At 43.0% G+C, this 23,018-nt stretch overlaps 1 protein-coding gene across 1 annotated transcript in view; it reads right to left on the minus strand.

The window, feature by feature from the left end:
- Positions 1 to 995: 995 nt before the first annotated feature.
- HS6ST1 (heparan sulfate 6-O-sulfotransferase 1) overlaps positions 996 to 23,018 on the minus strand; it is a 95,406-nt gene continuing 73,383 nt past the window's right edge. Inside the window, exon 2 of the mRNA XM_075269077.1 lies at positions 996 to 5,330. Within this exon, the coding sequence (XP_075125178.1) occupies positions 4,622 to 5,330 (709 nt within the window). The 3' untranslated portion in view covers positions 996 to 4,621. The remainder of the gene's footprint in view (positions 5,331 to 23,018) is intronic.

Raw genomic sequence — 23,018 nt, forward strand, 5'->3', positions numbered from 1 at the left:
AGCTTCCCCATAATTGTAACAAAGTCCGCGGAGGAAAACTCTGTGAACTTTCTGTTCAAAGAGCTGCGGGATGAACTGCGATGCGTTCACACCGTGGTTGTTCCCGCAGTGCTTTAGCGCTGTGTTTCTGGCCCATGGAGCCTTAGCCTCACATCTGTGACCATTTGCCCATTTTTTTATGGCTGTCATCCACTTTTTTTTTTATATGGATGAATTTCAGTTTGTTTGTTTTTTGACCCAACTTAATTGATCAGTTTTTACCGTACACGACTCAGACATCAATCCCTCTTTACGTCCATGAAAAAACAGACTCATTGATTTCTATTGGTCCGTGTGTCAGTCAAAACTGACAAATGTAGACATGTAGAAATGTGTTTTTGTTTTTTTTTTTGGACTCATTGACTCTCATTGCTTTTTAAATGGCTGACAGCTGGGACCAAGCCGACTGTGTGAATAAGTCCGAACTAGGTTTGCAATGTAAGACTCCTAATGCGCCGCGCTTTCAGACATGTAAACACGTGTCAGAGTACGAGCGCTCACAACAGATCCCATTCACTTCAATGGGTGCCGGCTCACGCGCGCTACACATTGAAATCAATGGGTTAAAAAGCCTCCCATTGATTTCAATGTGTAGCGCGCATGCTCCGGCACAAATTAAAGTGAATGGGTTCTGTTTTGAGCGCTCGCACTCTGACACATGTATATGTGTCTGAATGTGCGTTGCGTTACTCTGTGGGAACGGAACCTAAAATTGTTGTTTATGGAGCCCGGTATGCCAGTGCAAACACATATTAAGCATGTCTATGTAATGCTATACTTGTTTTACTTGCAAATCCCTAATTTTTTTTGTATAAATAACCCATTTAGTTCTGAACTAATGTAATTAGGATTTCGTAATTCCAGATATCAAACCAACACGAGCATCCAAAATCTCTACCCCGACATGTAACACGTACAAGACAAGCGTGAAATCTTCACACAAACAGAATTATGCATAAATCTTTATTAAAGGAACATGACAAGTGTGATTCACAGTGATATAAATGGCTTAAAAATGTACTGTATGCAACATTAGAAATGGTGGCGGGGAGGGGATACAGTAAGAAAGAGGAAGATATTCACACATGGCGGATTTGATGCAGAAATTTCGGCCACTGGAAATCCCTTCCACGGGGCCGATGTATCTGCAAGCACATGGATTTCTGCAAGGCCCATCCGGATAGAGATCCACAGCAAATCTGCCGAGCATGAATGCATTCTTATTAAACCCTTCTTAAAAAGGAGTCATGGGAAATTAAATAGACTGATATTCAGACATGCCCATCAATATAAATTATAATTTATTACAATGAGCGACCCTCTCACATTGCTTAGGAATAGAAATGAAACAAATGCCATTGTTCTCCATACAAAAAAAAGAAAACCTGTTACGTTAGCACGAGTCCATCGTAATGCTGCGATTCTAGACGCTCGCCGCTGAAAAATGCTATACACACAATTACAATTCCCATGAACGTTGAGTGCTTTACCTGCAGTTCCAACCTACACCACTAAGTGGGGCTGTGTCCTTAAACAGGACGAAAATTTACAGCTTTAAGTTCAGCTTATTGTGTCTTCACATACTAGGAACAGTGATATGTTTAATAAGGGTTGGGGGAGGTACGTCAACCGTTGTGTTACATTGAAAAAATAAAACATGGCAGTGCTTCCGACTTTGCTCATACAGCATCTTTCAGCAACTTGTGACACATGGCAGTCAGCAGAAGTAACTGGGAGAGTCCCATATATTGACCCTACCACACCAGGACGCATATGGCAGGAGACTAGCCCATGTCTAATATCTTTTAACCCAAAAGATAACTGGAACCAGGATCCTTAAGGGTAAGTTGAGACAGGGTTTTTTGGACCGGAACCTGAAGTGGAGGCCGCCTCAGGTTCCGGTCCAAAAGACGGGTAGCCACGAATGAAAGCCGATGCACTACACCGACATCCAGCCGCACACTCCGCTCCATATTAGGCCCAATGAATGGGCCTAGTCAGGAGGAGGGAGTGTCTTCAGGCAGAATCGCGAGGCGAAACAGCCTGAAGAATGAGCACCTCGCTTCTTTTTCCGGGAGCCGTCTTTTTGGTCAGGATTTAGAGTCGGATACGGCCTCAAAATCCTGACCAAAAAAACTCTGTGTGAACTTTCCGTAAGATCTTCTCTTGTCTGGTAAGTGTAAGGCTAGGTTCACACCATGGAATTTACAGCAGATCGAAATCGTCTCCAAATTCCTTTTGGAAGCAGCAATGGAAATATTTTTTTTCCAAGACATCCCGCTCGATCTTCACATGATATTCTGTCACTGAGATCCATGCCGCAGACTCTGCATTGGTTTTCCACCGAGGGATCCACAGATTTAGGGAAGAATCTGAGGCAGATTCAAATTCCATCGTGTGAACCTAGCCTTATGCTTTGGTGTAAGACAATGTCATACAGAACAGTTCTCTAGATCGATCACTGGACATGTCTACAAGGACAATGATCAGGAATAAACCCCCTTGTAAAGGCCCTCTATCTCAAATATTCCGGTTACTTGAACTGGCCTTCACATATTTTTGTAAAGCTTCGCTACCTAAGCAGACATGACGGTACAGGCAGAGTACCAGGTCATATGTACACTTGACTAAAAGGCACAGAAGAAATCCAGAAAGACTGATCATATTTCCAGCAGGACCTGGAGACATGAAACCATTGACATTGGAGATTTATGAACACACAACCAAAATTACTGTGTCATTTTCCTAACAAATAGTGAAGGCCATTACTTGTATCCGGTGTGGATCACTAGATGATATTCGGGCAGATACAGTTATAAATAAGCTTCTTGTGAAAGTTTTGCTCCGAGGCAGAAATTCTTCAGACGACTTTGCCAACTATTTTTGGACTTTTTTTTTTCTATTCTGGATCTTTTTCTAGCCCTGAAACAGATTACAAGAGGAGGATAATAGCCTCAGAGCTTATTACATTGTATTGTATACACCATGTACAAAATCGCCAAACCTATGCTGAGAAAGAAGTCTCAATGACCCGGGTGTTTGAAGGACATCTCCTTCTTCTTATATAATGGGGTACTAGGCCGTTCCTCTTCTACTAAGGGAGGGTTCACATCTGCGCCCCGGTCTCCGCTTTCAGTTTCTGTCTTCTGCCGACAGGAGACGGAGACCCGACAGACAGTGTCCACCTGTGAGCGTTTTGTGATCTCCGCGGCAAAAGTTTTTTTTTTTTTTTAACCGGACACAAAGTCCTGCATGTCCAACTTTGTGTCCAGTTTCGCCGTGTAGACCAGAAGACGCTCACAGGTGGACACTTTGCACACCCATTCAAACAAATGGGCATGAAAACTGACTGCCGGTTTCCGTCTTCTGTCCAGTTTCTCAGGCAGAAGATGGAAACCTGAAAACTGAGACCGGGGCGCAGGTGTGAACCCATCCTTAACCGAGGACCTTTCATGTCCTTGGAAATCGGCAGTCTGATATACCGCTAGAAAGCGGACAGTGAGCTGAATTTCACGTTTGCCAGAATGTATCCGAGTGCCAGAGAGGTTGGTGCACTTTGTTTCTATCCCTCAACTCTTCCATAGCCTTGTACTGTCAGGGGGTCGGCCCTCACTGCCCAGCAATGACGCAGAGCTGAAACTAACGCCACTGATATCTCTGGCACCCGGGCTGGGTAAGCTGGCAGTGTGCTGAATTCAGAGAAGTCAGCTTTCTAGCGGTATATAATATCGTCAACGAGGACATGAAAGGTCCTCTTTAAGTAGAAGAAAGGCCTAGTGCCCCATTGTATAAGAACAAGGAGATGTCCTACAAACTCCTGGCTCATTGATATTTCTCTCTCAGTATGTTTGTTGTAAAGTCAGATCTGTTGGTCCGATCTTGATATGTTCCTTGGGTCCAACAAAAGATTACAGTCTCCTTCCAAAGACTGTTTGGCGTTTAGGTGAGAATGGGTCGACTCCCATCAAGCCATTTTGCATAGACAATCTAGGATAGGAAGGTGCGTACACAATGGACAACCTCATTGATGGGAACGTTGATGCGCTGTACGTCAAACCATATGAATATTTTAGAATACCATCCCCCCATTGTATAAGCATTTACGTGGACATCTGTCTTCGGAAACTTTATAATAAGTCACATACGAGGAACTTTTCTCACTGCTAATTGCTGTCTTTGGCCAACATGTGGGTTTCTTTAAGGGTTGTAAAAGCAAGAATGTGTTTTGGGCTATTAAACATACCACTGTTATTAGTTCATTAGTTGCCCTGGAGAATTTGAGAAGATAGGAGAAGAAAAAAAAAAAAAAAAAAAAAAAAAAAATCACACAGTTAACAATGCTTTAATGACTCCCTAGTGTGAATAAAACGTATAGCATTGTTGACATTGTGCGGTCACATTCTCACTACATTAAAAGAAGAGACGCTCTCCTACGCAAGGATGAACACTTACTGAAGCTTTGAGCCGTGTGCTACAAACATTAAATAAAAAGTGTTCTCATTTATAATGTTCAGTATTTTATACAAGACAGAATAACAAACGTGAGACCAGTTTCTCCAGTAGTATAAAAGTCCATGCCCAGCTACCACTTCTCAATTATATGGCTCATATAGTCTTCCGTAGGCCAGCGAACTTGGTCCTCTGCCTCTTCCTTGGCAAAAGCCTCGTTGGACCGCTGGAGAAGTCTTTCCTCACGATTCTTCTTGCGCTGCTCCATGCGCTCTACCTGCCTCTTGAACTGATAGCGCTGTTGGAAGAGGTCCTTTGCATAGTCGTACAGTTGCATGTCTAGATCGTTGAGCTCCTCGATCCTTTGGATAGTGCCATTGTCCAAGTCAACTCCACCTGCCCGAGTGTTATTGTATTGCATGAAAGGTCTGATGAACTTCAGATTAAAAGTTCTCTCAAAGAGATACTGAGTCTTTCGCTGGAACTCCGTAAGGCCAAAAAAAGCCATATCCTTCAAGTTCTTTTTGGCGCTTTCCAGGAGAAGCTGAGCTCGCTTCTTCTCAGGAATGAAGGACATATTATAGCATCCTACAAGGCTGAGGTCTGCCAACATTCTCACCTGGCGGTTGTTGGCCAAATTATAGGGACAGTCCATAAATTCCTGCAAAGTACACCCTGACCAGTCTGTGCCTTCGTAGCAAGATGGCAGTTCTTCTGGCGTTGGTGTCCTTCCATCACACATGTGGAGTGACGTTTTCCAGGTGGCTCCTCGTTGCACATGTCTCCACTCACTAAGGTACCTTGAGACGGGATCTCTCAACAAGGTAATATAGTAAAATTTCCTGAAAAAGAAAGATTCAGACTATTAGCAAATCCCGTTACACAACCTTACAATTGCTACGATTATAAATAGTATTGCGCAAAAGTTTTAGGTAGGACTAAAAAAAAATGCAAGTGTTAATTTATTTCTGTCAATTAACAAAATTAAGTGAATGAACCAAAAGAGAAGTCTAAATCCCATCAAAATTTGGTGTGACCGCCCTTTGGTGGAGGAATACTGAAATTGATGATATGCTCTCCACGGAGCCCTGATCTCATCATCATCCAGTCTGTCTAGGATTACATGAAGAGACAGAAGGATTGGAGCAAGCCTACATCTGCAGAAGATAGAAAAATGCTTAGTTCTTCAAGACATTTGGAAAAACTTTTTGTGCAAAGCTCCTGCAAAAACTGTCTTCAAGTCTACCTAGAACAGTGATGGCGAACCTTTTAGAGACCAAGTGCCCAAACTGCAACCCAAAACCCACTAATTTATCACAAAGTGCCAACATGGCAATTTAACCTTAATACTGTGCGGATTCACCATTGTGGACAATTATAATAATATCACTTGTCTGCTATAAAACGGATACTATGTGATAAAAATAGTGAAAGGCCCCCCACATAGTACAATCTGCTCCACAGTGGCCGATACACAGTATAATTTGCTCCACAGTGAGCCCCACACAGTGTAATCTGCTGCAAACTGGCCCCACACAGTATAATCTGTTCCACAAATGGGTGCCCACAGAGAGGACTCTAAGTGCCACCTCTGGCACGCATGCCATAGGTTCGCCATCATGGACCTAGAAGAACCGATGTAAGGAAAATAGGCGGTCGCACCAAAGAATGGTGTGATTTAGATTTTTCTTTTCTTCTTTCACTAAATTTTGTTAACGGTTCAAAGTGTTCTAAACATGCTGTAGCTATGGAATTTCCTAAAAATCTAAAATTTCAACAGGACAACCAGCTAGAAGCAGGCATATTGCATCTTTCTAATGAGAGTTTTGTCCCAATTCCTGTATGTGCTCCCCTTTGTAGTATGCTAGTTATAATTGGTAAACTTGTGCACACTCCCAGGATGCTTTGTGTGAACACACGACACCCCCCATATGTTGCTCGGAGCCATTGTCTCTTTCGCTGGCACTGTTCTTTCCCAACATACAATTAAATCTTGGTTGGTCTCCCAGTTTCTAAGGCTTGTGTGTAGCTGTGATTAAATGAGCCATGATACTCTTCTGCCTTTGAAGTGGGAAGGTGAGGAGGTGCATTTTACACTGGATTTTGCAGAACTAACACAGTTATACAACAGTCTTAAGTAGTGGAGTGTGGTTTATTGTGCATGCACTCAGCTTGATGAATGCAGGAAGGTGTGCAGAACCCGGGCGGCTGAAACAGCTCATTTATCAGCATCCAGCAGAGGAAGTGGAAGAGGAGGAGGAGGGGGGTATACAGAGGAGACACAGAGGAAATTAACAGGCGCGTTCAATATTAACCATACTGGCTGCTACATACAGGACGCCTATATAGTACAAGTCCATATAACAAGGTACAAGTACATACCACATATACATAACACTCAAATATCAGATTCTATATTCTTAGCCCAAACTGTGTTCAACAAGAACGCCAGATACAACCAACGCAGTGAGAAGATTTAGGAGGAAATCCATCATAATTGTGATCCCTAAGGACTTATTTGCCTTCTGCGGTTTGCAAAAATGCAAAAAAACCACGACTCAACTACAACATATGAATAAGACCTAAAAATGATGATATATGATATCAGAAAGAAAGCAGCAACGCGAGACTTGTTCGTGGTGTCGTTGACCACAAATTCTCATCGTGGATCCGCAATCTACATTGCAAGTTTATTCACCTCTAAGTTTAGGAGGAACATTTTGACTTGCTTACTGGGGCCTCTCTGCAAGGTCTTGGAAGGAATAGCAGCGTACATGATTTATCATATTCTTGCCTATATGATTAAGTGCTGCAAGTCACTGTATACGCTGCCAGCTCTGGTTATCACAACTGCGCAATAACGTCTGGCACGGTATCACGACCATAGCTCACAATCACCGGTGACAACACTATGGCCCGGATTCCCATAAACATTTATCACCTACCTACCGCCAACTTCTGTGACTAAAGTGAATGAAGCCGTGGAGACGCATGCGTGCCACCACTGCCCATTTCCAAATGGGATTCAGGGACCCCCGTTTCCATGAACATTGTCGGTCCAACAACTGGGACCCCCAGCGATCACCAAAATCTTACGCTACAATTTGTTATTGGTAGACCCCTTTAATTAACTATAAGAGTAGGTTCACGCGGAGCAATTTGGAAAGGAATTTAAGGCGGTCTTCCACCTCAAATTCCTCTCAAAATCCAGGCCCTCACGGTGGAAAGAAGAAGCGACTGTCACCGACTCCCACTGAAACCAACAAGAGGCAGATTCCTGCTGAAATTTGGAGCAGTATCCACCTATTGTTTTCAATAAAGTTAAAGATCAAAGCCAGACACCGAAACAAACGTCCCGCTCAATCTCATTGCGGAGGAATTGGAAACTTAGGCCAACCTCAAATTTCTAAATCCGCTGTGTGAACATAACCTAAAACGGACTATAAATACTTAGACTATCCTATCCTATCTACTAATAATATTAGAAATGTGAAAGTTTGTGTGTTTGGATGTTTGTTCCTCAATCACGCAAAAACGGCTGAACGTATTTGAATGAAATTTGGCACATAGATAGATTGTAACCTCGATTAACATATAGGCTACTTTTTATCCCAGTAAATGACATGGCTTCACGACGGTTATGAATTTATTTTCACATACTATATTACACTACTCCTGCAGCAGCTTATCTCTGCCAGGGCTCTTATCTCTCTATATAAACACTTTGCTAAACCTCAATGTACATACATTTGCATATTATCTGATCTGCTCCAGGCAGTGCAGACAAACTGACATGGGCAAACACCTTTAATCCAAATTGGCAGTTTGTCAATTTTAAACATGCCTGGAAAAAGAAAATCTAATTTGTTGCAAACAACGAGAGCTATGAAGTTAGCCAGAAATCACAGAGCTCTCCTCAATCGGAGCGGAGGGGGATCATCAATGCCAACAACACGCTCACTATATGGCGCCCCAGCGAGCTACTGAGATGACGAAACAATCACAGGCACAGCGCGAGGAACAAGTTCAGTAGCAGGACAGCTTAAGAGCTGCCAAAACGACAGAGTAGGCAAACCATTGACGGCAGCAATTTGCTGAAAATAGGTGGATCATCAACGCCAACAACCCGCAGATGAATTTGCGGGCAGAGGCTAGTGATGTAATATAATACAGGCTATACTATACTGAGATCATCTTTGGTGCGTCATGCACTACGTCATTGACTTACTATGGTGGCTGTGCCTGAATTCTGGCCTGACATTCGATTATTTTAGGTATGCTTGCCAACATTTGGGAAATTCTGTAAGAACGTGCAAAAATTTTCACTTGCAATCACAACCCCCATGAAAGTGACCACAGCTCATCGGGACATCGCTTATGGCCCATTTGGGCACTAAATGTTCTGGCTATGCCCCCTTTTCATACATTACCAGCCCAAAGTGATCAATCAATTCATATATAAAATGACTGCTAACCCAATGTCCCGGGAGATTTGCTGGCTCTTCCAAGGGTCCAGGAGGTCACCCATTTTTTCAGGGGCTACCCAGGCATTATGATTTTTAGGTGCACAATGTTGCATCCATTTTAGGCCTTTTTTTTCAACCTACATTGACAAGGAGGCATGACTTAATATCACACCAAAATTTTGGCATAAAATCTGGTACAAGATAAGCCAACTAATAGATGGTATGAAGACTAGTCAGTCAGAGACACCAGATTTATCATCCAGCATTGGCCACTCTTATAGATCAGGCTTTGCCTAAGTTTACACTGTCATAAGATCACTAAATGTCTATATATATATATATATATATATATATATATATATATATATATATATATATATATATGTTGTATTATGGTCACCGCCAATCAGTCACAGCTGTCAGCTCGATAATATATATGGTACATGTTTTAGACGCCATTTTCCTGACATATAAGCTTTCATACACTATGTCCTCACTCATTGTATTGTCCTGCTGATATTACCATATATACTGTATTTTACTATTCAGCCTTTTCAGAATTCGCCATGCATGAAGTTTCTCTGGTACCATGAAAATTATATTCATAGAGAAGGTCATCTATTGACCTTTTACATCATCAGGTTCCTAGGTAGGCACCCCCCAGTGAGTCGATGCGTTTCGTTCCACCTATGGCATACGATGGGACGGTCCATATCATGGCGTATAATTGGTCAGGATCAGCTTTTCTGAGCTATTCAACAGCTGAATGGTTTCTATACATCAATTACAGCCCATGCTAAGAGTGAAGTCAGCAGCCGAGGCGAGGACTCCATAGCAGACATGTCACTTCTCTTGGGGTTCTGTCAATTCCACTTATCAGTCAAGTCCCTTCTGTCTGCTCAACCGTTACAACCTGGAATTAGTGGCCTGACATCTACATAAAGGATCTGGGACCCAGTGACCTGATAAATATACAATACTGACAGCCAGCGGGTTATAGTGAATCATTTATTGGGGGAATGTTCTAATAAAGCCCATTCTACCAGTATTAGACAAATGGGAGCAAGAACTGACAAAATGGAGGTTGTTGTTGCCTATAGCAACCAATCACAGCACAGCTTTCATTTTTCAAAGGCAAAATACAACATGAAAGCTGTGCAGTGATTGGTTGCGATAGGAACCAAAGGCAGTTTATCTTTTAGACACGAATAGATCTCCTCCATTGTCGTCCTGCTGCCACCACTATGGCGCTGATCTATATGTGACAACTTCAGAAAAACAGAAAGAATGTATGAAGTGCCCCCTAGTGGCAGAAAAGGCAGCTATATATCACGTATACTACCTGTGTCCTAGAAACAGGAGTTGTCCATTACATTGTGGAAAAAATACACAGCGGGGCAGAGTAACTAAAACATGTACCAGAATTCTGTTGTAATTTGCGCCAAAAACGAATATGTACGCCTCATTTTTTGTGTGTTTCTAATAGTTTGTGAGCCTCATATGACATGTGGGTGGGGCTTGTTGAAAAGGGTGTGTGGCTTACAAGCCAAAAATTGTGCCGAAATTTTGGATCTTCACAAAACTTCAGGTGTTTCACATTTTTGTGCCAAAACTATCGTAAACTAAGCCAACTTTTTCTGCTTGACAAATGGCTCAGTGTGAACTTACCCTTAGGGCTCGTTCACACAGGGGGCAGATTTTGACTTGGGGAGCCAAAACCCGCCTGCCACGATGTCACGGCTTCCCCCACCCCAAAGTCGGCTCACATGAATGGGCCGACGCCGGAGGTTGCAGTTGCTGATAGCGTAAAAAAGAACACTAGTGGTCTCCATAGACCACCATTGTAAAGGGGCGGATTATGATATGTATTCCGCTGTCAAAATCCGCCCCTTTGTCCCCGTGTGAACTAGCCCTTAGTGTACCTGCTCCCATAAACACATAGTAAAAAGATAAAGTTGTCTTATTACAAAAACCACCGGCCCAAGTGACTGCACAGTCCACAACATTGGTTCTCGGGGTCATTGGTGTGAGCGCCAATATATCCACAATGACTAACCCGAGTCCAGAGGAGCGATAACCTGAGCCAGTAGTCAGACAGTTTACCAGGACCACAATGAGGTTGTGTCGCTCATCTGAGGTTTGTAAAGTTATTGCTCAGATGACTGGTTCCAGGTTTCAGTCTCGTTATCGGCCTCCGTCCTCCGACCACAAGTATGTGCTTGGTCTGCGTTCAGTTTCATGTAGTTCCCACTCATCAGCTCCAGCAGATCAGCTTAGCAGCCATTTATTATTGATGCCAGAGGCCTCAGTTGCCTGGTTTAGGAGGCCGATAGAGCTGAATGTCATCTGCTGCGGCCGACTAATCTTGATTCATATTTCAGGAGATATATTTCAGCCGGAGACTTCATACCCCTATACTAAATCATCTAAAAAAAAATGCACCCATACGGCACAAGTCTGTTAGGTCAAACTGGTTGCCAGCTTTTTGGAAGCCGCTCTGAGGAACAGCTGTGGCCACTATTATACATTTCTCAGACTCTTAATACAGTGATATATATCCCATGAGGGAGGTTTTACTATTACACGAGTGTTCGAGGGATTGCAGTGAAGTCACCCAGCTTTCCTAGAAACAGATAATGAATTTTAAAAGCCAATTAAATATCTTAAAGGGGTTGTCCAGTTTTTAAGATTGAAGGCCTATCAATGTTAGATCTGCGGAGTCCAACAACTGGTCACTAGTACCAAGACAAGCCGTGCTGCTCACTCGCCATACAAGCTGCAGTGGCGGAAGAGTACTGCAGTGCTGCTCTATAGAGTTTAATGGGGCGACGCTGCAGTACCTACATTCGCCACTATAGTTTTTATGGTGAGTGAGCAGCCAGCACTATGTATAGCAGCAGCAATTTCATCGCGTTTCACATGATGGTTGATAAATTTGGCGCCAGTCTAACACATCTGTCCTAACAGGTTACTGCACTTTATTTGCCTCCCCATAATGGAGAGAAATTGCGACAATTTTTGCAAGTTTTTTTTTTTTTTTTTTTTAAAAAGAGTCGCTTTTGATAAATCTGGTGTACAGACAGCTGGACAGGTTAAGGTTATATAGTCACTTGGTCATGTCATTGCAGGATCAGCGTTGCTCCCATTTTTCCAACAGACTCATTCAAAAGCTAAAAAATAAAATGCAAGATTTTGTCATAAACCCAGACCTTAGATCTTGAGAAATCCAGACTATATTACAGGCACTGCTAAGCATGCCACTGCTACAGCCAATTAATAGTGCCCACATTTTCCCAGGATTTTGGTGCCAGTTGGAAGTTCTCCTAGTGAACACCTGTCCACCTCCAGTGATAAAAAAGAAAAACCGCAAACTGTTCTACACATGCCAGACAACAGCTGCAAGGTGACCCGGAGCGACTCAAGGTCATGGTAGTGACGGGGCTCCCGCTGATAGAAATGTCTCTGCCAAGTTCAGACTATTTGCAACCATCTGAATCAATTTGCTCAGCTGGAAAAGAAGTAGACGCAACGACCCAACTTCTTTTGCTCACCAGTCTTTTAAAAAAATAATGATAACCACTAGGGTGCGCTATTTCCCCCTATGTCACGCAGACATCCCTAACAACCATGGATGCCATAGAGAGACGGTTAATCTGTCCTTATTAAAAGGGCGTCACCAGAACCCAACATATCAGCCCAGCCCTGCAGACTGACGGATTCAGGTATGAATGGCTGCCAATGCTGAAGACATATCACTGCGTATGTCCATATACAAATCATCTCTTTATAGCAATGAGGGTATTGCTCCAATGAAGTAAGTGACAACATCCTCGTTGCTCCAAACTGCTCATGTGCACATTAACAAAAATTGTGCTATCTGGATAATGGAGGCAGTGATTCACAGATTTATTACGGGCATCTGAAGGGCCTGGGTCATGTCCAGGATTCTGGTGACCGACTCCCTTTAAGAAAGGGCCTAGTTGTTTGGGAGAGCGCCACCAACTTTAATGCTTTGCAGGGTAATCTGCATATGGTGTTGACTATGGTTTTTTTTTTTGTTTTTTTTTTAAATAACAAGTGACAAGACTTCAAACCCAAGGGGCAACACGGTGGCTCAATGGTTAGTACTGCAGCCTTGCAGCGCTGGAGTCCTGGGTTCGAATCCCGCCAGGAACAACATCTGCAAGTTTCCTCCCATTCTACAAAAACATACTGATAGGGAAAAAAAAAAAAAATGGGACTCACTATCTACATAAAAAAAAAAAAAAAAGGACTTCAAACTCCCCACTAAAAAAAAAAAAAAAGAAAAAGGATATGTTCATACTGTTGCTGTCATCCTTCATACGATGAGAGCAACAAGTTTAAAGGGATACTATCATTCAAACTCATTTTTTTTCTCACTCACATAGAACTACAGGAGTGCACTGCGCATGCTCGCGTATGCAGCCACAAAAAAAAATGTGAAGTCTGCTCTGTGAGGCCTGCTGGTAGAGCCGACTTGCGCATGCCTTGAATTTTGACCCTGCTCACGCCGGAAGACGCATGAAGAGGCCATTGCTGAAGAAAATGGAGGCGGCACTGGAGAGAGTTCCCTTGCATTATTGGGGATGCCCCGAGTGCTGCGAGAGAACTCATTTGCATACCGACAAAAACCGGGATTTTAAGTGAACGGCGGCGCGGAGAAGACATCTAAAGGTAGGAGAAGAGTAGCCTTCCTTAAGGCTATTCCAACGTGTTAGTGAGAAAAAAAATTAGTTTGGATGATAGGATCCCTTTAACAGTAGTAGAGTAATGGGCTCACTCCATCTGTGTCCATTCACAATGACTCTAAGCTAAACAAACATGACGGACGCTGTCCACCGTGTACTTTTTCTTCCGCCAGAAAAGTAAAACATTATGACAGAAGAAGGCTAGAGGGGGGGCAGTTTGGGGAGGGTGGAGATTTGAAAGGTCCCAACAGGTTCCCTTGAATGATGCACCATAACACTATACTAGTGTGTTTAATACCATCAAAGTGTCAATAAGGGCTAAAATTAAGAAATCATAATGAGTACAAGCAGTACACTCAGAGCTTGCCATGACATCAAAAAATCCTCTCTCATCTTTGACCCCTCAAAGCTCTGCTGCCTGAGAAGGATCATTATAAGAAGCGAAAATGCTAAATAAAATCATAAAATTGAATTTTGTTCAATATTTAACCATTAAGTGGGTGTAATTGCAACCATCTGTAGAAACGTAATGGGTCCTCATGTAGATGTCCTAAGTAAACGGTCTGTAGAGATGATTTAAGGACGTGGGATCATCGTCGTATTGATTTACTGGAAAGTCCAAAGTAATTAAAAGGTTTTCCGCTAGTAAAGATTTGGTGCAAACCTCACTTTCTCATTGACACTAAATTCCAGCTGTATCATGTCTCCCATGTCTAGCAGGACGACAGAATGTAATATGGGAATAGTTCAGAAGTTGCCTTCACAGTAGGCGATAATTATCTTCTTCGGCTCTGCAGACTTCATTGGCGTCCAACAATAAGTAAGAACAGATGGAAGAGGGAAATGTTTAAGCCTACTAGGTGTGTAGCCATCTTTAGAAATAAACAAATGGTGGGGTAAGAGGTCAACCCTCTAAAGTTAATTACCCCACAAGTGTCAGAATATATGACCTTGTGTGGAAGATTCCTGAATACCACCAGTCCTTAAGAAAGTCATTGTTAAAACCCATCAATCTCGTGCAGCCAGTTGACCTGACATGCCACAACTTATGGAGAAAAAAACCTACTACACAGCCCATAAAAATAATTACTACTGTATCTCAAGTTAATTTCCATTGGATCACGTATGGGTGGTTTAATAGTTACCTGTTCGAATTTACGCAACGTCTCCTCTGAAAACCATACGTCCCAACATGCAATCGAAAAATACTTGGATGAATTTTACGAAAGTGAACATCATGGCCTATGCCTGAAAAAGTCCATAGATATTTAACGAATAGGATCGTTCACCAGGAAAAAAGGGAACCATTAAATGAGCATTTTAACCACATTGATGATCCTCTGAAAAGAAGTCGACCACATATAGATGCAGACTATAGACTGGTGGCGTAACTAGGAACGGCGGGGCCCCGTGGCGAACTTTTGACCCCGAAGTATAATAATTGGAGACCGAAGGGGGGTACCAACATAAAAACACTGGAAGGAATGAACGGCACACTTGAGTTGTGCAGAATACATTACTTGTTTATTCACACAGAGAGGTAGAGTAGGTAGAGGGTAAATCTATTTGTTTTTCTGTTATTGTTCATTTTTCCTGTTGATGTAGAGTCTGAAGAAGGTATTGCTGTACCGAAAAACGTTTTACTCTACCTCTCTGTGTGAATAAACAAGTAATCTATTTTGCACAACTCAAGTGTGACGTTCATGCCTTCAAGTATTCTACGGGCCAGGACCCTACGTCCACACACCAGGAATCTCCTACTGCATCCCTCTATACTACCATAAAAAACACTGTTACTCACCTATCTCCAGCTCCGCTGCAGCCCTCGGTGGTGTCAGCCATCTTCCCGGGACGTCACATGACCCGGGACGCAGGCCACGGTCATGTGATGTCAGGGAGAATCACAGAAGTAGGCCAAAGCCTGCCCGGAGAGGTAAGTAACACAATTTTTTATATTCTCTTACCTCCCCTGGACCTCCGATCATTCTACTTGGGGGTCCGAAAAGAACCCGCAGTATAATAATGATGTTTGTGGGGCCCGTGGTGTCACTTACCGATCCCGGCCCCTGCCAGGATTGCTAAGTAAATAGGGCCAGTTACCGGCTGGAGTAATGCCAGCCGGTAACAGCCTATAAAGAAAAGAATAAAAATGCAGCGGTAGCATCTGTCGCGGGGCCCCTAATGTCTCGGGCCCTGTGGCAGCCGCTACTCCGGTAGTTATGCCACTGCTACAGACTATAGGGGGAAAATTTTATAGGATTTTTTCTTAGAGCTCATTCCCAGATGGTTTGTCTTCTCTCTGCAGTTGTTAAGTAGGTTTGGCCAGTCTAACGGCCAATATGGACTACAATGAAAATGGGGGTATCTTTCACCAGAATATCATCCATTCATTGATCAATCATCAACCTATATCTGTGTGTCTGGTCAGTTATTACTGAGCTGGGAAATTTTGCCTAAAAATGTTCAGTTTGGTGAACCCACCAGAATCGTCGTGTTCGGCCAACATACTTCTTATATGCATTTCCCCCTTAATACATGTGCCTACGTATGCATGTGTAAATTTAAAAAATATATCTATCTATCTATATATATCTTGAATTATTCACTTTATTCAAAAATCCATAAATCTGGTTTCCGACCCCACACGCATTTCACTAGGTCGACTCGCTTCTGGTGAGCACTTGATGGACTATTTGTTGTGCTTTCCCACAAAGTCAACCTTCCATTAATTGTTATACCGTCTGTCATTCTACGGATGCCTCCTTGAAAACTAAAAGACAGGCAAAAAAAAAATTTCACAGCCTATGCATTAAACCTCTAAGTAAAAATCCAATTCATACAAGTCAAATCGAAAGTGCAATGTTTTGAGAGATTTGGAAGAAAAGTCCCATGGAGACGTTCACACCCGTAGTCCTAATTATGGATTTAGCAAAAGCCAGATGTCAAACATAGTTGTGAGATTAGATTATTTCTGGGAAGAAACTGTGTCCAAAAAACAAGGGAATTCAGAGCCAGTTGGCTGGACGGCCCGGGATGAGACGAGCCGGGTGTGGAACATGACAATACACAGTCCTGGCCAAGAGCTCAGTGGAGATTTGCATGAGATGACAGCGCTGAAGATCCAACACGGAACATAACAAGCGGCGATAATACAAATTAGAATGAAGTGATTCAGGATACTATGGAAATTGGCGAGATATACAAGGCTGAGCGTAGAGACAACAGAGAACAACAGTGACCTCTCATTCCAAGTTATAGCAAAGCGTAGAAGCTAGATGATGGGAATAGAGCATGCAAAAAGATAACACCGCCGCCAAACTGTTGATAAACATATGACACAGTCTTGTCTAATCTGTAGAAGACTATTTACAAGAAATGACAGGCAAATATATCCACTAGTGAGCAAAGGGATGAACACGTCACCCAGGATTTGCATATATAACTGTGTATATACAAAGACATCTGACTATTATCACATACGTCACCCATGGGCTGAATGAGCATTCTTCTAAAAGTTACTGAATGCCCCATTTCATTCAGCAGAGAGGGAACAAACTCAAAAATTCAATTTTTGTTCCAGGTTTCAGACTATACTGCCTTCTGTAGACCTTGTAGTAAGGGATATCAGGACCTTCCTCCTCAATGATCGCACCATAACACTGCTTGGCTCTCTCTGTACCTATCTCATTGCAGAGTAAAAAGGCGCTTGTACTTAATATTTGGGGACTTGAAGGCACGGGAAGACGAGCTGAAGAAACACAATGTTCTCCACAAGCTTGTTATCGAAAGTAGACTGGGAGATCAGACGTTATAAGTCATGGAGCTGCTATTCCACGCACATCTCCCGGCCCCTTCTATCAATAGACACTGACAGGTGTGGAGGAAAAGCTGCTGAATCTCTCTACATGTGGATTCTGGAACAATGCGACATGATCATTTCTGGCCGGGGACCCTGCCTGACATCTCTGATGGTGCTCATCTCCTGAGGAAACAAATGAAACAGACAGGGACAATAAGTCCTGACACATCCTTGTTCCTAGGGTCAGCCATTACCTTATTACATATCTGTGGACAATAGTATGTGTATAATATTACACTGTCACAGTCACCCATTGAGCACCGGCCTGTTTGCATTTACATACAAGCTGCCATTACATAGTAGATGAGATTGGATGAAGACATGAGTCCATCAAGTCCAACCTATAACCCTACAATCCCTACAGTGTTAATCCACTGACATATGACATAGGAAATTATGTTGAACTACAAAAATAAGAAATGGTAGGAAAAAAAAAAAAAATTGCATTACAAAAAATCTATAAAATAATAATGCAGAAGCATCTTTTTCATGACTACGTTTTACTGTTCCTCTGTTATTCCTCCTGCAAATAACCGACAACCAAGGGCAACAAAGGGAATAGTAAAATTCAGTCATCAACTTTTCCATAAATTGTTAGGAGGAATAATAGCACAATGTAGTGTTACAAGTAATGTGAATCCCATTATCATTATTTATTGGGAATTTAATGAAATTGACAAGTCAGGAGCGAGGACAGGTCCTGTTTAATAGAACTTGCCAAAACTAGGAGCACACAAGCCCATTTTTTTTATACAAGGATATGTGGTTTACTGTATGCACTATGTGGTCTCTACGTACAGTAAATCTACCACCACCAAAATCACCTCTACACCACTTATATGCTGTTGTAGGGGAAGGAAGCGGTGTCTTACATGGTGGATTTTATGGCAGGACCCACCTTGTAAGATCCACCTTAGAAATCATCCTTCAAGCAGCAGAAACATCTCCTACTCCCATTCACCTCCATGGGAGGTCAGGAGAAATGAGTGCTCAGAAGCAGCTCTGAGCTGTGTATGTCTGACAAGTAACGGAGCTCCTCAGATAGGGGAGGGGGGAGGCGAGAGCTCCGGCATTTCCGATTCTGGTTTAATTGAATTTGGCTGATAAGGGCTGAGATAAGGAGTCCATTACCTCTGTATGTAATGCAAGCTGACTCAAATCCAGCTCTGCTAAATCAGCTTCATACTGTGGTAATGCATTTACAACCAATCCCTCATTACTAACCGCAAACATAGCAGAGCAAGTGAAATTCTGCCCACCACTGTGCTGAGAAAAACAGGAAGTAAACAGAGCACAGAGTCTGCAGGTTGGTGAACAAGGGTTATGGGAATACCCCTTTAAATTCATTGGCGAGAAAAGTGCATTACAAAGGCTTGTCATTGAGCTGTTTGGTGCACCCTGGACGTGGCCGCATCTGCCACAGCACCTGTTTCTGCCTGTTGTCTGCTAACAAAGATAGACAAGTCCTTATTTTGTCAACCAACGGGTGACCAATGGGCAGCAAGTTTGCAGTTTGATACAAGAAAGGTTTACCAGGCGCCCCTACAACAGTATATAAGAGATTTTCGGAAGCGTCGACTCCCTTTAAACTGTCCTACAGCTGCTTACATATGATGGTAGACAAAATGTAAATGCAGAAATATTCCCGACAGTGGATTAGACATGCTATAGTGGTATATAACATAGATAAGGTAGCTATGGATATTCCATAAAGTGCGGCCGCTCCTGGCATAGAGTGCTCTGTATCACAAGTATTTATATCAGAGACGCCCAAGCAAGACAGCGAGTCTCCACTAATGCTCACAACATGGTCGCCGTCTTAAATATTTAAAACGTCTCCGGACAAATGGGCATCTTAAGACTAAACAAACATATCATGACATTCACTCACAAAAACAGACAAAAGGGAAAGCATAATTCCTGGCACGGCCATGAGCGGAGGTAGCTGTCTAAATCTGTCCCAGCATGCAGACCATCAATTAGCAGTCTGAGGAATTCCAAGTATGAGCAAGTCATCCATCATAGGATCTCAGGCCCTGCAATCAGATTATATGGAATCACCTTGCCCACGTGAGCCGCATACAAGGACCGGGCCCCCATCCATAATATCGGCAGCAGGCCGACAGTCTGATCTCTAATGGGTGTAATTTATTTAATGAAATCCAATAAGGGCCATAACTACGTATCCATAAGAGGCCCCATCATCCTCCTCGCCTGATATTAGTTACAATCTTTCCGCAGTCGTTCTTATTAAAACGCTCTCGGGGTACCTCACACATTGTATTGGCGCAAACTTACACTTGTCAACAAAAAGAAAATGGCCACTAAAAGGGATGCCGTAAAAGCATCCCTTTTAGTGGCCATCCCTACCAGCTGCCAGGCCTTCAACTAGACTGCACCATAGACACTAACTGCGCCAAAATAACCTCATTTTGAGACATATGGGTTTGTGAACTTAATGTTCACAAGGCAGAATTTGGCACTGAATTTGAGGAGGATTCTACCTCAAAGCTCCAAATTTGGACTAAATACCGCCTCCATTTTTTTCAATATGAGGTAGGCGTTTGTTCAGTAATCAGGACGATGGGGCACAAGGCTTATTTTGTCCACTTAGGGCTCATTCACACGGGGCAAGAGGGGGCGGATTTTGGCGCTGAATCCTCCTCAAAATCCGCCCCCTCACAATAGAGGTCTATGTAGACCGCTAGCTTACTTTTTTTCCGGCATATTCACGCTCACGGAAAAAAAGAAGCGAGCTGCCCTTTCTTCAGGTGGATTCCATGGCTGATTCAGCTCCAGCATCCTCCTCGCGGCAGCACCCTCCGGACTAGGCCCATTCATGTGAGCCTACACCGGAGGAGGAAGCCGCGACTGCGACAGTCGTGGCAGGCGCATTTTGGTGCAATTCTGATGTGGCTTCACGCATCATAATCAGGACCAAAATATACCAATCCGCCCCCTGTGTAAACGGAGCCTAACTCCCACTGTAGTGCAAGGGAAAACGATAAATACAGCTTGGCAGGTGCAAAATTTGAAGCAGAATTTGGCAGAATGGAAAAATTCAGAATTCAAATTCCTGAAGCTGAATTTTTCAAATAGGAAAATTTTCACTGTGTGAACACACACAGACTAAGGAAAGACATTGTGGAAGTCCCTGACTGGTATAGACTTCAATTCTGACGCATCCCACGCCACTTGAGGGTCATTACTAAAATTGGTGTCGGTCATAATAAATTATATTTTTAGTATATGTATAGGGTATACATATTTACCATGTAATAATACAGTGTATAATCCCTTTAAGAACTCAGAGACACATTCACTATGTCAAGGGGAACGCTCTCTAAACACCCTACATATCTATCAGCACAGGACAAACAGGTTAAGGAATGAACCAAGACTGTGGTGAGCTCTGGTAAAATCATTATCTCGCCATATAATATAGCGCTAAGGCCTAACCAGTCAGAAGAAGAATGACAAAGTGTTGATGGGTTTACAAGTCAAGGCCAAATATCTCAGCAGTCAGATTACAAAATGTAGATCAAGCCTTTGGCATGAAGGGCCTACAAAATGGCTGACAATGAATCTGACAGAGAAGGTTTGACATCTATGTTGAATGGCGAGATGTATGGGGGGGGGGGGGGGGGGAAATAGCAGATCAGTGCAGGGTAAAATACCCACAAAAAGTAATGATCTTATTACAGTAATAACTGCATAAAAATACATATAGTTGACCGATGGTTCACTGACTGCAATGCAAGAAAACCTCCATCATACAGGATTGGGTACTTGACATCCAGCTGCCTGATCCTTATCTCCTATATCCTCCACAGCCAGGGGAGTGTCCTCCATACGCATGAGGGTCGTCTGGTCCCATCCAAATTGGGAAAAGCAAACAGAATGATAAGTCTGGACGATCAAACACTGCACAAAACTGAATTTTCTGCATATATTTCAGTTCTGTCGACACCTCTGATATAGGATAACCACTTGCCACTAGAAGAGAACATGAAAGCCCTGTGGCAAAATGTCCCAGTGTTGCCCTGCTGGGAGGCGAGGGGTTACTGAGCAGAGGAGATAAAATTAGGGATGGCTGTAATTAGCATCCTCCATCCCCTGCAGCTACCTTCTACCAAGTACAGCTGTGTTTACAGGGGAAGCCAGACTAGCCCAGCGCTGGCACCAAAAAGATTAAAGTCGTTACTACATGATTTGCTGCTAATTAAAATAAAATATTTTGACTAATTACCAACACTTAGGTATTAAAAGAAATTGCACCAACTAAATATAGGAGTTGTGGATACAGTCACCCCCGGTACACAAGGGCGGAAAGCGAGGACGGTGGAAAAGATGAATTGTTCGTGCATTACAAAGCCTACTCTATATCTGTATACTACAGGGCATGCATAAAGTATACAGGAGCCAGATAGTCTAGAGCAGGGCTATGCAACTGTCGGCACTCCAGCTGTTGTAAAACTACAACTCCCAGCATGCATACTTACTGTTCTTGGAACTCCCATGGAAGTGAATGGGGCATGCTGGGAGTTGTAGTTTCACAGCAGCTGAGTTCTGAAAGCTGCTGACCCCTGATCTAGGTAGACAGAAACAGGACAACATTTCTAAGGCCCGGTTCACATCTGCATTTCTGTTCGGGGGTCTGCTTGAGGACCTACCCCAAACGGAAACCAAATATGTATAAAAAACCCGATTACCTTAGGAAACCATAGACTTTGATGGGGTCCGTGTGGTTCTGCACAGTTTCTGCACGAAAAATGCTGCTTGCAGGACTGCGACACAGGCAGTCATATGACTGTGGGAGAAGAAGTGGTGGAGCCACATCATGGCGGTTCCAATAGATAAGTACACAACACTTAGGAAGGTAATAAACCGTCCCTGCCTTCCCTACAGTAGCTCTGGCTGTGTTAACAATCGGCTTTTCTGGACATACCCGCATGTGGAAGTGTTAAGCAGCTGCCGAAAATCGCATAGCTACTTAACACTGCAATGACGTACGGGTATGTCTTTGTAGGATTAGGTTCACACTTGCACCGGACCCACAATCATTTGTGTTCGCTGGGGAACCTAAATGACAGAGAGCCTATTCCATAAAACAGAGGTTACCAGAGGACCCCATACACTATAGCAGGGTCTGCCTGGTGTCCATTAGGTTCCTACCGTTTTATACTGAAACCAATGGTCAAGCATTGTTCAACTAGAAGTGGGGGTCACGGCACTGGTCTATTCACCAACACTAGTGAAGGATTCGCGAGGCAACTTGGTGATCTTTGGTCATCACCAAAGTCGCTGTGTAGTCCTAGCCTGAATCTGGGGATGGCCTCTTTAAATTTAAGTTAAAGTGGGTGCATATTTTAAATAGCCCTCGCCCCAAAACTGTATTCTCATACATACAGTAAGATTTCTTTAATCCACCATCCAATATAAAAAAAAAGCCGAATAACCAGGACTTATCTACTGCACAGAACTGTATTATAAAAA

The sequence above is a fragment of the Leptodactylus fuscus genome, chromosome 3 (genome assembly GCF_031893055.1).
Source record: "Leptodactylus fuscus isolate aLepFus1 chromosome 3, aLepFus1.hap2, whole genome shotgun sequence".
Lineage (NCBI taxonomy): Eukaryota > Metazoa > Chordata > Amphibia > Anura > Leptodactylidae > Leptodactylus > Leptodactylus fuscus.